The 13,763-nt window shown below is 50.6% G+C and overlaps 1 protein-coding gene across 5 annotated transcripts in view; it reads right to left on the minus strand.

Annotated features, from left to right (window-relative positions):
- The window catches only part of POSTN (periostin), a 31,899-nt gene extending 19,073 nt beyond the window's left edge, over window positions 1-12,826 (minus strand). For all 5 annotated transcript variants that reach the window (XM_054586574.1, XM_054586573.1, XM_054586572.1 and 2 more), the window contains exons 1-9: window positions 12,688-12,826; window positions 11,083-11,181; window positions 8,668-8,732; window positions 6,817-6,974; window positions 4,576-4,740; window positions 3,600-3,746; window positions 2,967-3,108; window positions 1,642-1,854; window positions 982-1,116 (exon numbers count right to left, since the gene is read on the minus strand). In XM_054586574.1, coding sequence (XP_054442549.1) covers window positions 982-1,116; window positions 1,642-1,854; window positions 2,967-3,108; window positions 3,600-3,746; window positions 4,576-4,740; window positions 6,817-6,974; window positions 8,668-8,732; window positions 11,083-11,181; window positions 12,688-12,806 — 1,243 coding nt within the window. In that variant the 5' untranslated portion in view covers window positions 12,807-12,826. The remainder of the gene's footprint in view (window positions 1-981; window positions 1,117-1,641; window positions 1,855-2,966; window positions 3,109-3,599; window positions 3,747-4,575; window positions 4,741-6,816; window positions 6,975-8,667; window positions 8,733-11,082; window positions 11,182-12,687) is intronic.
- Between the last annotated feature and the right edge of the window lie 937 nt (window positions 12,827-13,763).

Here is a 13,763-nt window from a genome sequence, read left to right on the forward strand (position 1 = left end):
CACGCTCAAGGCAATGAATTTTAAGAGCAGCTCGGCGAGTTCCTCCATCAAGTGTCCGCGGCGGACCCCCCCCAGCCCACACAGCGGGCTTCCTCTCTGCGGCAGCCACGCAGCTTTACGTGGCCACGGACGAACGTTACACTCTCACGCTGGCCAAGAACTTTCCTGAGAATCTGATGTCAATTAGTCACATGGAAGACGAATGATGAATCATTTGTAAATTTGTCTTCATCGCTGAAGAGAAAATCAAAGCACGCAACCTCTTAAAGGTGGGTAGATGTTAAAAATATTAAGTAGGGATACCATTAGCTCAGAGAAGAACATTTCTAGGAATGTGACTTTTTTATTAATAATTTCTAAGCCACGCTTTGGTATTTGGAAAATTGTACACCAGGTGGCACTTATTTGTTTTTGTAATTACTAAATTATGCCTCACAATTTAAATATGTCTTTATAAAATCACTCTTCCGGAAATAGTAGCAGGTTAGTCATCTAAGCACTGTCTCTGCAGAGCAGCTACTTGGTAAGACACTTATCATAACAGTGCACATCGTAATAGGGAAGTGCATAATATTCTCTGGTTTTTATTTAGTTATAATTTAACATCTTACTGTCAAATTCTGAGATGGAAAATATACCGGCTTATTCCTAGATATCATGTTGGTATTGAGTAAGAGAATTAAATGTATTTTTCTTAAGACCCATCATGTGCGCCGGTGGCATCGTTTCATTCGGAGACTAAGTGAACATCCCTTGTCACAAACCACCACTCTGTATTCCATTACCTGTTACAATAAAATGTTTTGAAATAAACAGCATTTTCATAGAGGTGATGCTGCGCTAACACACTGTATGGATGGCCGATCCCAAAACTAGTCGACGCCTTGTGAAATACCTATTATTTCTGGTCGCAGACAGTCCTGGAGCAGCAAGGGCAAGCCCGTGCTGGGGGCCGGGGCGCGGGGAGACGGGGGCACCTACCAGTAAACGCGTTGTTCAGGGGGGCCAGCAGGGTGTACTGCCCTTCGGGCCTCAGCGTCGACGCCAGGCCTAACTGGGCCACGAGGTCCGTGAACGTGGTCTGCTGCTTCCCCGCCAGCTCAAGAACTTGTTTAGCTGCAAAACAAACCATCCGAATTCCCTGGAGGTCGCTCGTGTGGCCATCGTCACCGTGAACTTAGTACGCGGCATCCTGGCTGCTTTCTAGAAGCTTCCCTTCTGGGGGCGGTTCGTGACCACAAAGCCTCTCAGGAGGACACTGTCCTTCCGTCTCCTGACCTGCCATTTTTTAAGATTTCCTATTGCTCCCCTCTGGACGCGACCCTTGTGGGTACCGTAACTCTTCCATTTACTCAAAGGTGGCCATTCGGGGATAGCTGTCCTTGTGTTTTGAAGAAACCTGTGGCGCCGTGGGAGGCCTTAGGAACACTAGCCCTTAGAAGCCCTCGGAGACCAGTGGCCCCACACGGCGTGCCAGGGCTCCACGGTGCCCGGCGGGCGCCCCGCTCACTCGCTGCTGACTCCGCATTTGCGTTTCGCGTGCCGGTGCTCACACGACACGTTCGTCTCTCATGGACCTCCCCTGGGGGCACCCTAATCGATAAACGAGAGGAAGCAGAAGAATTCGAAGCCGTTACCCACCGGCATCAGGGATGAGGACCTGATCGATCAGGTGAATCACACCGTTGTTTGTCACGATGTCTCTTTTGTTCACCATTTGGATCCCATTCACTGTTATGCTGTTCCCGTCGCATCCGATCTCAATGGTGTCGCCTTGCAGGGTCTCAAAGACGGCACCCCCCATGATGGCCTCCGAGCACTGGAGCGTGTTTAAGATGTGGTGCTTCAGGAGCGCTGCGGGGCAGCACAAAGCGAGGACACGGGCACGTCACGGGGGGTAGCGCTTGGCCCCCCGGAAATGCGTTTCCCTGTGACACTAGCGTTCCTCCCAAACGCGATGCACACATCTCATCCAAGGATCAACCAAAGGTTTTTATTCTTTTTTTCTTTTTCTTTCTTAAACAACCAAAGGTTTTTAAAATCTGTTACGTTCTCGGAATGTTTTTTCATCAACTACGCAATAGAAAGAGCTCAGCCCAGGGGCTCAGTTGCATGACCTGATTTGTGTAGTACTGAAAAAAAAAATGTGTTAGATCAAGTTCCCACTGTTGTAAGCAACTTCTGATGTGAGGACAAAAAAAAAAATTGTTCCCTGCAGACGGCTCGTAAAGCGACCTGTTCCAGGCAGTGTCTCCTGCCAGCACTCCCGACGGAACAGCAGCGCGTTATTTGTAAAGGGGTGAATCGAGGCAGAAGGAAGACCAATGATTCCCTAAAGACAACGTCTAGGAAGAAGCCAGAGAAAGGTGACTCCTTCAAGAAACCCCAAGGGCTCTGTGCCTCAGCGCTGCTATATCTGTACCTTCAAAATGTCTCATCTGAAATTGTGTACACGTGCATTGGAGCCGGCTGAGAAGGTGAAACACAGCCGTCCCTATGTCAGGTCCGTTCGGAAATGGAGAGGGAGGCTGGAAAGCAGCCCAGCTGAGCACATCAGTAACGGCCCGCGAACCAGTGCAAGCTCCTCGGCTCACATACGCCCTTTAGCACAGATTCTGCACTAAGGGCATTTCATAATATGCGTGCAGTATCAAAATTTGATCACCTAATATTTCTGTTCAGCACTTGCCAATCCTTTGTAATGTTCCTATTTACGTACCGGAGAGCAGTACAAAAATGTAATCTTTAGGATACTGTGATTTTAGTTACTTCCATTATTAAATGATTGGACGGCTCTGCGCAGTCGTTCCAGGACCTTGTTTGTTATGCTTTTGAAGGCCCAGTTCTAAGAAGCCTCTCTTTGCCTTTGCCTGTGAGAGCCGAGGGCGCCGGCAGGGCACCTCCTTCTCATCGCCTCCCCTCCCTGCAACTCTGGCAAGCCTCGACACCGGAAGCCGTTCTCCTACCTTCGGAAGCCACCTTGTCCCCCATGATTCTCTCTAGGACCCCACGTGGAAGTTTCCCAAAAGCCTCGTTGGTGGGAGCGAAGAGGGTGAAGTGCCCGTCTCGCCCGAGGGTCTCCAGGATGTCCGACGTGAGGGCGGCCGCCTGCAACACAGAGGTGCTTCAGGGGCCGGGCGCTACAGCCCCGCCGCGGGGCGGCCCGCGGGCCGCGCGCCTCCCACAGACGCTGCAGAGGCGCGCTCCGGTCAGACCTTCCCGGCCTCGCTCTTCGGCGCACCCACCGTGCCCTTCCCAACCGTCCCCGATCTACACAAAAAGGACGGCTCTGCCACGGTCCACGTGAATGCAGCAATACCCAGCAGTCCGCATAGTAACTAAGACAGGCACTTTCAAAAGGCACTAAATACGTAGCAGTCGCAGAACTAAGCATTCTTACCCATGTTGTTCCCATAAGTATGATCTCCCATAAGGTGACTTCTTCATAAAATGAAAATCTTTTTATTTCAAGAAATATACTTGCTCCCTTCCTGCCAGATCTGCTTAATGGCTTTTTTATTGCTTCCACATCCGGGCAGGGGACAGAGAAGGAATTGCAATGACCCAAGATCCAACCCGCTGTTGCTTCTCACACTCACCCTAAACGATGAGAGATCGTCTTCGGCCTCAATGAAGTCCTGGATGGAGGTACCAATTTGGGTGAGGACGCGGTCGATGACGTGCACCACGCCGTTTGTCGCGATCTGGTTCCCGTGGATGATGCGTGCGCAGTTCACAGTGACGACCTACGAGTATCGGGGAAAATCAAGGGCAGGGGTCAGAGCCACCTACCAGCCGTGGAGACCGCGGGCCCTTCCTGCTCTCCATTTGCGCCGGCACGATGAGTGTGCAGGCGGGCGTCTGAGTATAAACACTGAGAATGGGGACTCGCACGCTGGTATGTACTTAAAAACACAGGAGAAGACGGAGCCAGGAGAGAATGCAGGTGCGCTCACACGCAACATATCGTAACACATAAGACAAAAGCATGTTTCATTTGAATGACTGTATTCTTTTCTTTCTTTCATAGAGCCAGTAATCAACGTCCTGATGTAGAGCAATAACTTGCACAAAAAGTCTCAATAGCCCTAAAATAAGTTCTGAGAGAGGAAAACGAACAATCATTGCATAAGTATAATGAATTCTATTCTAATAACGTCCTAAGTATTACGTTGTCAGTGACCCTTTCTGTCCCTGGACATTGGACTGTTGAAGGAGCCCTATGAACTCGTAAGTTGCACACAAGGATGCTTATTAAACACACAAGGACCTAAGTCAGTAAAGTGGCCAGAGGCCGAATGAAGGAATTCTCATTCTCTGATTATTCTTTGATAAATTCTCAGATAAAGTCTTAATTATTATTTTCTCTGGTTATTGTTTTTTCAAACGCATCAACGACTAACTGTCCCGCTTTAGAACAGCTAAGCCTATGGCCAATTTCACGGATTCCTCACAACCACTCTTTGCTAGAAATCAATCCCTGAGCCAATACCACACCTGCCCTAGTATATAAATAGATCAGGAGACTTAAGGGCAATATTGCTTAAAAGTGTACTGTTTACTGATGAAACTTACCCCATTAGGATAATGGTTAATGAAAAGCCCCAAATTGTTGTACATCGAAGGGACAATCAGGCCGTTTTTTAAATCCTTGGTTAACATTCTCTTATCGACCATGTGGCTGTGCAGGGCGTTCAATAGTTCAACGTTTACATTGCTCTCCAGACCTCTGCGAATGTCCTAGGAAAACGGAAACGACAGGAGTTTATTTTATTGCGGTTCATTCGTAATAGTCTTATGCTCACACTATTTCTCCTCTCATTACCTGCCCGTTGCATTGTGTAGCTGCGCAAACAAAATTGACGTCGTTTATTTTATCTTATTCCCATTGACTCAGGAATTCTGTCAGTCCAGGCCCTCAGGTAAGGGCGCTGAGTCTGGGGAAGTGCTTGGGCATTTTTTAGAGGCCAAACAAAATTTTAAATGCGTATATTGCCAAAGCAACAGTCTTGATATAATGTAAAGGCTTAAGGGGGCATATAGTTATCAGATATTTAAATTATATTGCACAATAGAACCAAAAGCAGTACTTTGTTTACAATATTTGAATTTAAACAAGGATTTTGTGTTTATTCAAAAACAAATGGGAGAGTTCAAACGTCCCGTGCCTTTCTCTCTCCAGGAGCAAATGCACACAGAGCTGCGGGAGCACCGTGCTGGGGAAGCTCTACTCATCGCACACGGCGTGTGAAAGGGACACAGCAGGTAAAGGACAGAGGAGGAAGCAGGGCCGTCAGAGGTCAGAGGAGGAGGGCCCGCGTCCCGAGGTTGGCAGGCAGGCCCCGCAGGGGCGCGGGGACGGGGCGGGGGGCATGGTCTTCGGCCGGCGGCTGAGCCAGGACAAGCGGGGGAGGGCCGGCGTTGTCCGGCGGGGGGGGCCCGTGCCCGCGTGGCTCTCCGACAAGCCTAGAAAGACATTCAGACCCGCACGGGGGGCAATACCATGTGAGGCTTTAATGCCCGAGTGGCGTGTGAATTCCACAGGCCGCGGGGGACAGGGTGGCCTGGGGTCGTAGTCATTAGACGGGGTTCCAGGCGGGCGGATCGGGTGGTCATGCAGAGAAGGAATGAGGGAAACGAGGGCGCCGAGAGTACGAAACGCAGGACGTGGGTGACGAACCGTCGTTCGTAAGAATTGGAAAGCGAGCTGGTGAGGATGAGTCATAATTTTCGAGTCTGAACACTGAGGTTTCTACGGCCAATTATGGGGGGGGGGAGCCAGCAGAAAAGCCATTGTTAACGGGTAAGACAGGGTATATGTTGTAGACACCTTTTTGTTTAAAGATGCAAACATGCATCCAAGGAGCAATATGGAGACAGACACTAGACACGGTCCCCGGGGACCCAGGGGAGCAAGCACAAGAGACACGGGTTTCGGGGTTATTTGCACCAAAGTGAGAGCTGACGTCGTCAGAGGGGCTTGCAAAGCCAAAGCCCCCGCCCGGGCGTCCTTGAGACACGTCCTCAGGCAAGGACGGCGGGGAGTCGGCACGAGGGCTCGGGGAGGGGCGCCGGGGGCAACCGGCAGAGAGGGTCCTGCGCCGCGGGCCGTGGGCCGCACGGCTCCTGCAGCCAGGTTCCCAGCGCAGGCACCTGTCTGCGTTCTACCAGGCGCCATTGGGCTCCCTCAGCGATCACCGAGTCGCCCGCACAGGCCGGAGAGAGTGGAGCTAGGGCCTAGTACCGGCTTCATAGATTTGGAAATCGAGCCACAGTGCGGTGTGTGGTAACTCAGACCGTTTACAACACGTCTGAAAATCAAATGCACTGTTTACGCCACTTCACTGAAACACTCGCACATGTGTTTTTAAACCTGTCCATCTCTGAACAGCCAGTATTTTCACATATACTTAAAGTAATAGTTAAGTATACCTATATAATATAATAAATTTCAAATTTAACCAGCCTTCTTAACTTATCTTTCTATTGGACAACGTCAATTAAAACGACATATATTTTCTCACAGCCAAAAAGCCAAAGGGGAACGGAGTAAAATAGAATAATAGTAAGTGCTCGTTCAGGCCATTCTTGGTTTGCCTTTTCTGTTTTCGGCCGTGGGGTGCTGGGGAATTATTTCATTTGCGGAAGTATCAAAACGATTGGCTCCTTCCCCTCAATGACACGCCCTTTTATGTATCGTCATATATGCACAATACAAACGCACAAAACTTCTACTAACTTCCGAGCTAACAAAGCGACTAAAATAAAGCAACAATGACAGCTGAAATGATTATATTGATAAGAATAATGAATTACAGGGTCCAGGTTGTCCCACGCGTCATTACTGGGCGCGAAGTACGTGAATGACCCCTGCCCTTCGATCTCCTCTCTCAGCTTCGAGACGTCGGAGTAGCGCTGCGTGGTGGTGGCGCCCACGATGCCCAGGGTGCCGTACACGTGGTCGATGGGCAAAACTGAAACGACAAGGAAACGAATCCGGGCTCCAGCGCTTAGTTCAACAAACTAAGTTAATGCTTCGCAAGCATTTAAACTGTACACGCGCTTCCCCCATGCGCGAGGGTTGGGGAACTGACCGCTTTAGCGGTAAAATTCCAGGAGTCATCCGATGTATGTGGAAGTTGCCTTTTGAGTGCTAACTAATGAAATATTGTTGAAAACTGTTACTTTGCATACATTTTGTGTACGTCCCTGTGAGGAAAAGGAATTTTAAGTGATCATCCCTGTTTCACATCGAGTCTGTTCAGGCGTCAGCCCTCCAATGCTGGCAACAGCGGAGCTATAATCATCAGCAAGTATTTCTGATTATTTCATGGCAAAGGTAACATTTTCATTCATGCGGCCTGAAAATTCCTACACGGTATAATATGTTTAGGTATAGGAATGTAATTGTTATAGATTTGGGTCCCTAAAAACGTAAGTAGACCTGTTTCTTTTCATCATAATTTCAGGAAGAAAACAGGTCGAAGTGCCTACCCCAGCATGTCCACAGTGGTTCTCTTGAACTTCCCAGAGGAAAGAGTAATACATGAATATCAACCCTAACACGGGCGCAGCCAACTTATTTTTAGAACTCTGTCACATCTGAAAATTAGTCTGGTTTGCACAGCAGCGTTGGGTTAAGTCATCATTGCACTTGTGACTGTAGTGGGTCTGGGTGGCAGAGTTAATATAGGAAATGATAAAATCAGGACTTAAAAAGATCCCGACAGGATGGGCAAAATTAGTCAAAACTCACAGGTTTTGCGCAGCGTAGCAGGGTTCCGCGCAAGCCCCGCGCTGACGCGGCACACACAGTCCCACAGAAGGACCTGTCTTGAGACTGGCCAGGAGGGAAGGCCAGCGATCTACTCTAACTGATTGCAAACTCGGCGTGAGCCACTGATATGACACGGTAGCCAACTGTAGTGACCGCAGGTCAGGGCCGCCACAGTGGGGTGTTTGTCTTCATATTCTCTCAGCTGCTTGGACGCCCCATGACCCATGACCCCCGTCTGGGATCACAGTCCGACAAAGGTGACTGAACCCGAGGCTTCTGGGCAGCTGTGCCTGCCGGTGAGACAGCCACAGGCCCTGCGACCTCCGGGGAAGCGGGTGGGCCTCCTGCCTCCGCAGAAAAGAGGAGCTGCAGTTGCCGGGAGGGGAGGCAGGAGGAAGGGCGACGGCTGGGGTTCACTGTCAGACGAGCCGTCATTTCAAAGAGGAAAGAGACGAGCTGTTGTTTTCTCGAGCTGGCAGAGTTCCAGCAAGCCAACTCTCCACCTGGCCAGACCCCGGCGGTCCGACCAGGAAAGGCGGTGCTGTGCCGCGGCAGGCAGCTGTTCCCAGGCACGTTCAAAGAGAGGGGTCGGTGGAGGACGTGTTTGTCGCGAAGGAAAGGGGACTTAGTTTATCGCAAGCATCTGTTGCATCGTCCAGAATTCAGAGCATGCAAAGCCCATCTCATTACTTTATCGTCGTGATAAGGTCATGATGAACGTACATACTAACGTGCGGGGTGTGTGGCTCAGATTATCATGATGCTACACACACGCTCATGTGCATGCACGCACACACACACACACACAGGGTTGACGTCTCTAAAGCCACCGCAGCCTTCCCTCCCCGCGCGCGCCGAGCCCCTCCCGGGACTCCGGAGCCGCGCTTTACCTGCCGTGCAGCCTTGCATCCCGTCCATGCGCATGTAGCCGGGGCAGCACTCGTACAGCACGGTCCTGCACGTGGGAAGAAAGGCAGCGTCACCATGGGCGCTGGGCGTGGCGAGGCCGCGCACGGGGCCACGGGCTGCGCACGGGCCGCAGAACTCTATCCGCTGCCCCCGGATTTCTCAAGCAGTTGTTCAACCAGAAGACAACGTTTCGGCCAAGTGATACATAAAGTCCTAAAGGCGTCCCTGGGAACCGAGCCCCCGCCGGTGGATGGCAAGTCAGGAATTCTTGCCATGTAAACTGTTGATTTCTTTGGTTATTTGGAACTGACCAGCAGCTAGCATTTACGTTCATTCCAGAGCACAGGTGTAAATGGGTTTGTGAAAAAAATGAAGCTACTTGGGGGAAGTATGCTAAGATAATTAAACAAAGGAGGCATTGTTCTATTGCTGGTAAAAAGCCAGGCTTTGAAACAACGGGGAAAAAAAATTGTTTTTAATGGAAAGCAAGAAAGAATCTTGGCATATGCTTGGTACAAGCCTCGGCATCTCTAACATATTTATATGGTTAATATAAGATTACCTCACGTATCTTAACTTCTGGGGAGAATATAATAAAGATTTCCCCTAAATATTTCAGAGGATGGGTCTTTTCTTACGTAGTGAATATGCATCCCAAAGACGCCTCATGGTGACCGAGCACATAGAGGACAAAGATCTGAATCCAGAGCCTGGGTGTTCCCCGCTGGGGCCTGAGTGTGTCACGGCCAAGTTCACGGCCATGGCTGACTCGTAGCTCCGACTGTAAGTGTGTGAATGACTCGCAAGTCTACCTGACGTCTGTAAACGAATGGGAATAGTGTCCAGGCCAAAAAGTAGCCTCAGTGGAATAACGAGCCGCCGAGCGGGGATGGGTAGCGACGTCTGGCAGGTCCTGCGCTTGTTTACCGCGGGGGCGGGGGCGGGGGCGGGGGCGGGGGGGGGGATGGCCTGTGCCTGGAATATATGATTCATTTTTGGAAATAAAAATAATTCTACGCATCTTAGCTAAGCATCTGCTCACCACTCCTTTTCCCATCTGCCCACATCCATTTGTTTACAATAGTTAAAAGGAAAGGACAAGTGATTTTGCGAGTTATCTAGCAATTTCCCAATCGTCCATCCAATTTACCTTCCGAAGCTCTGTGAGTGTGACATGCACATTTCACAGGTAAGAGGCACGAAGACTCCGCGAGGTGAAATGACTCCCTGCTTATTATCTGTCCTAATACTTGGAATTGAAGGTTTTGATACCCCTGCGACCCTCCCGCCGCGTTTAGAGCAGCTGCCTCGGACGGACGGGGACGCGCTGGGCGGGCCTCCTCCCCACAGGCGGCCTCTCCGGGCATCTGTGCTGTGGGCGGGGCCGCGCGAGCGCGCAGCGAGGGGCCTGCGCCGCCGTTCCTTGCCGGGGAGACAACGCCGATGTGACTTAACTCTATGACTCAGCTCCTTCATTTTAAAAGGAAGGATTTGGACCACGTGAGCAACTCTCAACCTTCATGTGCCCAGGATTCTGCTGTGTTTTTTTTTTTTTTCCTGCTAACACTTATTAAGAGATTAAACCAGTAGGCATGTCTATCAAGTAATAAAGCACATTCTCCAATTTTCAGTTAATCAGTGAAATACATGACTAATCTAAAGAGTAATTGTCTTTTTGGCTATCGAAGTAGGAGATGCCGTGGCGGACTTGGTGGACCCCTGGGAATCTGGCGGTTTGGAACAGAATGACTGAAGTAAATAAAGAGATGAAATTCAAATCCCTTTGCAACTTTAACTCTGATGGAAACTCTGGCGCCAGTTGGAGTACTTTTTTAAGTGACTTCCAAGCAACTGCAGGGAGCCACTTTTTTTGTGAATCAGAACCCCGGGTATTTCAGATCATTTTGTTCTTCTGGCATAAAGAGCAAGTAGAAATGACATAGTCCACTCTGGCTGGTGTGGCTCAGAGGCCTGAGCACAGGCCTGGGACCTGAAAGGTCGCTGGTTCGATTCCCCGTCAGGGCACAGGCCTGGGTTGCGGGCCAGGTCTCTGGCTGGAGCGTGTGAGAAGCAACCCGTCGATGTTTCTTTCCCTCTCTTTCTCCCTCCCTTCTCTCCTATCTAAAAATAAATACATAAAACCTTAAAGAAAAGAAAAGAAAAAGGGATAGAGCCCTCACTGATTTCTACCCCGTGTCGCAGCATCGCCTGCGACACCTTCGGCCCTCCTGATGCTCCCGCCCAGGAACGAGGGCGCCTCCAGCGACGGGGAGTTGCCAGCGGGATTTCTCCACGCACACGTGTGGCCTGTTCTTTCACAGTCGGGGGGGGGGGATTTTCTAGGAAAATGCAGTGTGTGCCCAGGGAGGACCCCGGGAGGAGACGGCGAGACTCACGTTTTCTTTCCGCAGATGGCCCCCTGGTACCAGTTCCTGCAAGTGCTGAAGTATTTCTTCTCGGTGCCTAAGATCTGCTGAAGGGCGCAGACATTGGGGCTTGAAGGAAGGAAGAAAAGAGAGGGAGTTAAGGTCCCCATGACAACCCGTTTTTTAAAATATTTACAGGTGCGATAGTTAAAAAAAAAAAAAATGACACATGGCTTTGATTTGCAAAGATGTGAGCCCAACCTGACTCCTACGGAGTCACTGAGAAAACTAGAGGGGAGAAGGGAAGCAGGATGTAAAAACCGGTGTCCCAAAAGGTCGCCTGGGAGGGCCACCAAAGCAGCCCTCTGCAATTTCGTTACCATGTGTCTTAGTACTTTGAATCGTAAGTAACCCATCGACCCTTGTTAAACTAAATGTGGGCCCCTTTTGGGCGTGGGGGTGGGGCCTTAGGGCTCCCCAGAATGGTGCAAGGTCAGAGAGCAGAAGGGACTGGTTTTTCTTTGCCCACAGACACTGGTGTACTCTGTAACTGTCTAGTGAGGCCTCCCAGAAATAAATGAGGGTACAATTCACTTCAATAACATGGCTGCACAAAGGAAAATTCATTTCTCGAGTGGAACTAATAGATCGGAACCTTCTCTGCCAGAATTTTAAGTGTTTTTTTTTTTTTCTCCTCTAAAGAGACAGAAGTTGTATTCGCCCTGTAAGGCAAGGAGCTTTTGCGCATTTTGAAAAATCCCTCTAAGGCAAAGGAGGAAGTCTAAGATCTCTTTCAAAAAAAAAAATGCAGTTAAGACACTAAATTATGGCACAACTTTTAAAATGCTAAACTGTAGTTGAATTTATTCTAAGAAGTGTAAACTGTTTTGCATTTCCACTGAATCGGAAATGTAAAAGCGTAATAAATGCTTCAAAAAACTCAGAGAACTACATCACTGCTTACTTCCTCTTTATATAGGACTTCAAAAAAACTTTTCCTCACCTCACATGAGCTCTTTCAATGCTACTTACTCAACGAGAGCCTCTAACCACAGATTCTGTGATTTTGAAAATCTCATTCCAGGTGTCTTGGGGAGGAAATAAAAACAGGAGTATACTATTGTTAACCTCCCCCTGTCTATTTTGTACCTATCATTTATGCTTCTTATTCCCTGTTCCTTTTCAGAACAGTATAGGAAACGGAGAAGCCAAAGAACCTCTATGCAGGACCCAGGGACATGAACTAGGGGGGAAGAAAATGTTGGTGGGGGCGGGGGGGTGCAGGGCGCAGGGGGATAAAAGGGGAGGGGAAAACGGGACAACTGTAATACCATAACCAATAAAATACACTTGAAAATAAAAATAAAAACCCAAAACACAAGCCAAGCGCATCGTAAAGAAATGCCCTGTTAAATGCGAACTCGATGAGAACGATACAAACTTTCCTAAAAAGCAATGGTACACAAGTTGCTCGCAGAGCGATCCTTCAAGCCCAAGACACACTTACAAATCACAGAACAAGCGGGGGCCCCCTTTCCCTGTAACGCAGCACCCAGGAGGCACACCTCAGGTGCGCCTGCCTCCTCCGGCAGCCAAGGCGCGCAGAGAAAGAAGGCTCTGCCGCCGCCCACCTACCCGTGGTCGCGGCCCCGGATCCGGCTGTGCACCAAGATCTTGTCGTAGTGGCCGTTGGCGCCGGCGGGGTTAACAGCCGCCAGCAGCAGCAGCGAGAGCGCGGGCAGGAGCGGAGTCATCCTGGGCCGGCCGAGCGGTGCCTCCGCGCAGGGAACTGGCGGCGGCGCCCGGAGCGCGCGCTTATATACGCGCCGTCGGCGGGCGGGGGCGCTGCGCCCGCGGGAGTCAGGGGCGCGGGACCGGGGCGCGGGCGGCCGCTGGAGCCTGCGGCGCCGGCGCCGGAGCGCGCGCGGCTCTGCTATTGATTTTGTATATTGGTCAATACAAATGTATATGGATACATATATGGAAAAATATTGATAGTTTATTGATTATGCCATTACAGTTGTCCCCTTTTTCCTCCCCTTTATTTCCTCTTCTCTCTTAGGAAGAAGCTATTTCCTTTAAGGTTATTTCTACTTCTCTTGATTTTTAACACCCAGCTCCTGGCCTGTCACGGTTCCACGTTCTGTAACTTAGAGGGGCCTGGCGCGGGGCCAGAACGCGCGGGGCCTGGAAGGGAGAGCGCGCAGCTCGCCTCTGTCAGGGCGCCCCTCCCGCGCCTGAGATCGCTCTCCGACCTGATCACAGCTGCCCCGTCCAGTCCAGGTCAGCGCGGCAGCGAAAAGGCACCACCCGCTGGAAGCTGAATCCCAGCAAAGGAAGGCGCGAGGCCGACAGGCACAGAGCGGCAGGGCCGCGGATGAGAAACAACCGCGGCGGACGCAACGCTTGCCTGGCGGTCAGTCGCGCAGAGGAGGGACCCCCCCCCCCCGCCCCCGCTCTGGCCCCTCTTCGAACATCAAGGAGTGGATGGAGTTAACAGAGCCTCTTTCTGGCCAGCTCCCCAAGGCAGAGCTGTGCTGTTTATTCGTGGCATCCTTCCCCCGAGGCTGGAAATCTCTGGGCGGCAGGCCCGATAACCCCGGGACAGAAGGGTCCCCTATGGGAGCACGGTGTCCCTGGCCAAACTGCAACAGGATATTTAAATGCAGATAAGGACACAGGGGCCTTGCCAGCGTTATTCCTCGGGCTTT

Source organism: Pteronotus mesoamericanus, unplaced genomic scaffold (assembly GCF_021234165.1).
Source record: "Pteronotus mesoamericanus isolate MK-2021 breed Mesoamerican mustached bat unplaced genomic scaffold, CSHL_Meso_final contig_94, whole genome shotgun sequence".
NCBI lineage: Eukaryota > Metazoa > Chordata > Mammalia > Chiroptera > Mormoopidae > Pteronotus > Pteronotus mesoamericanus.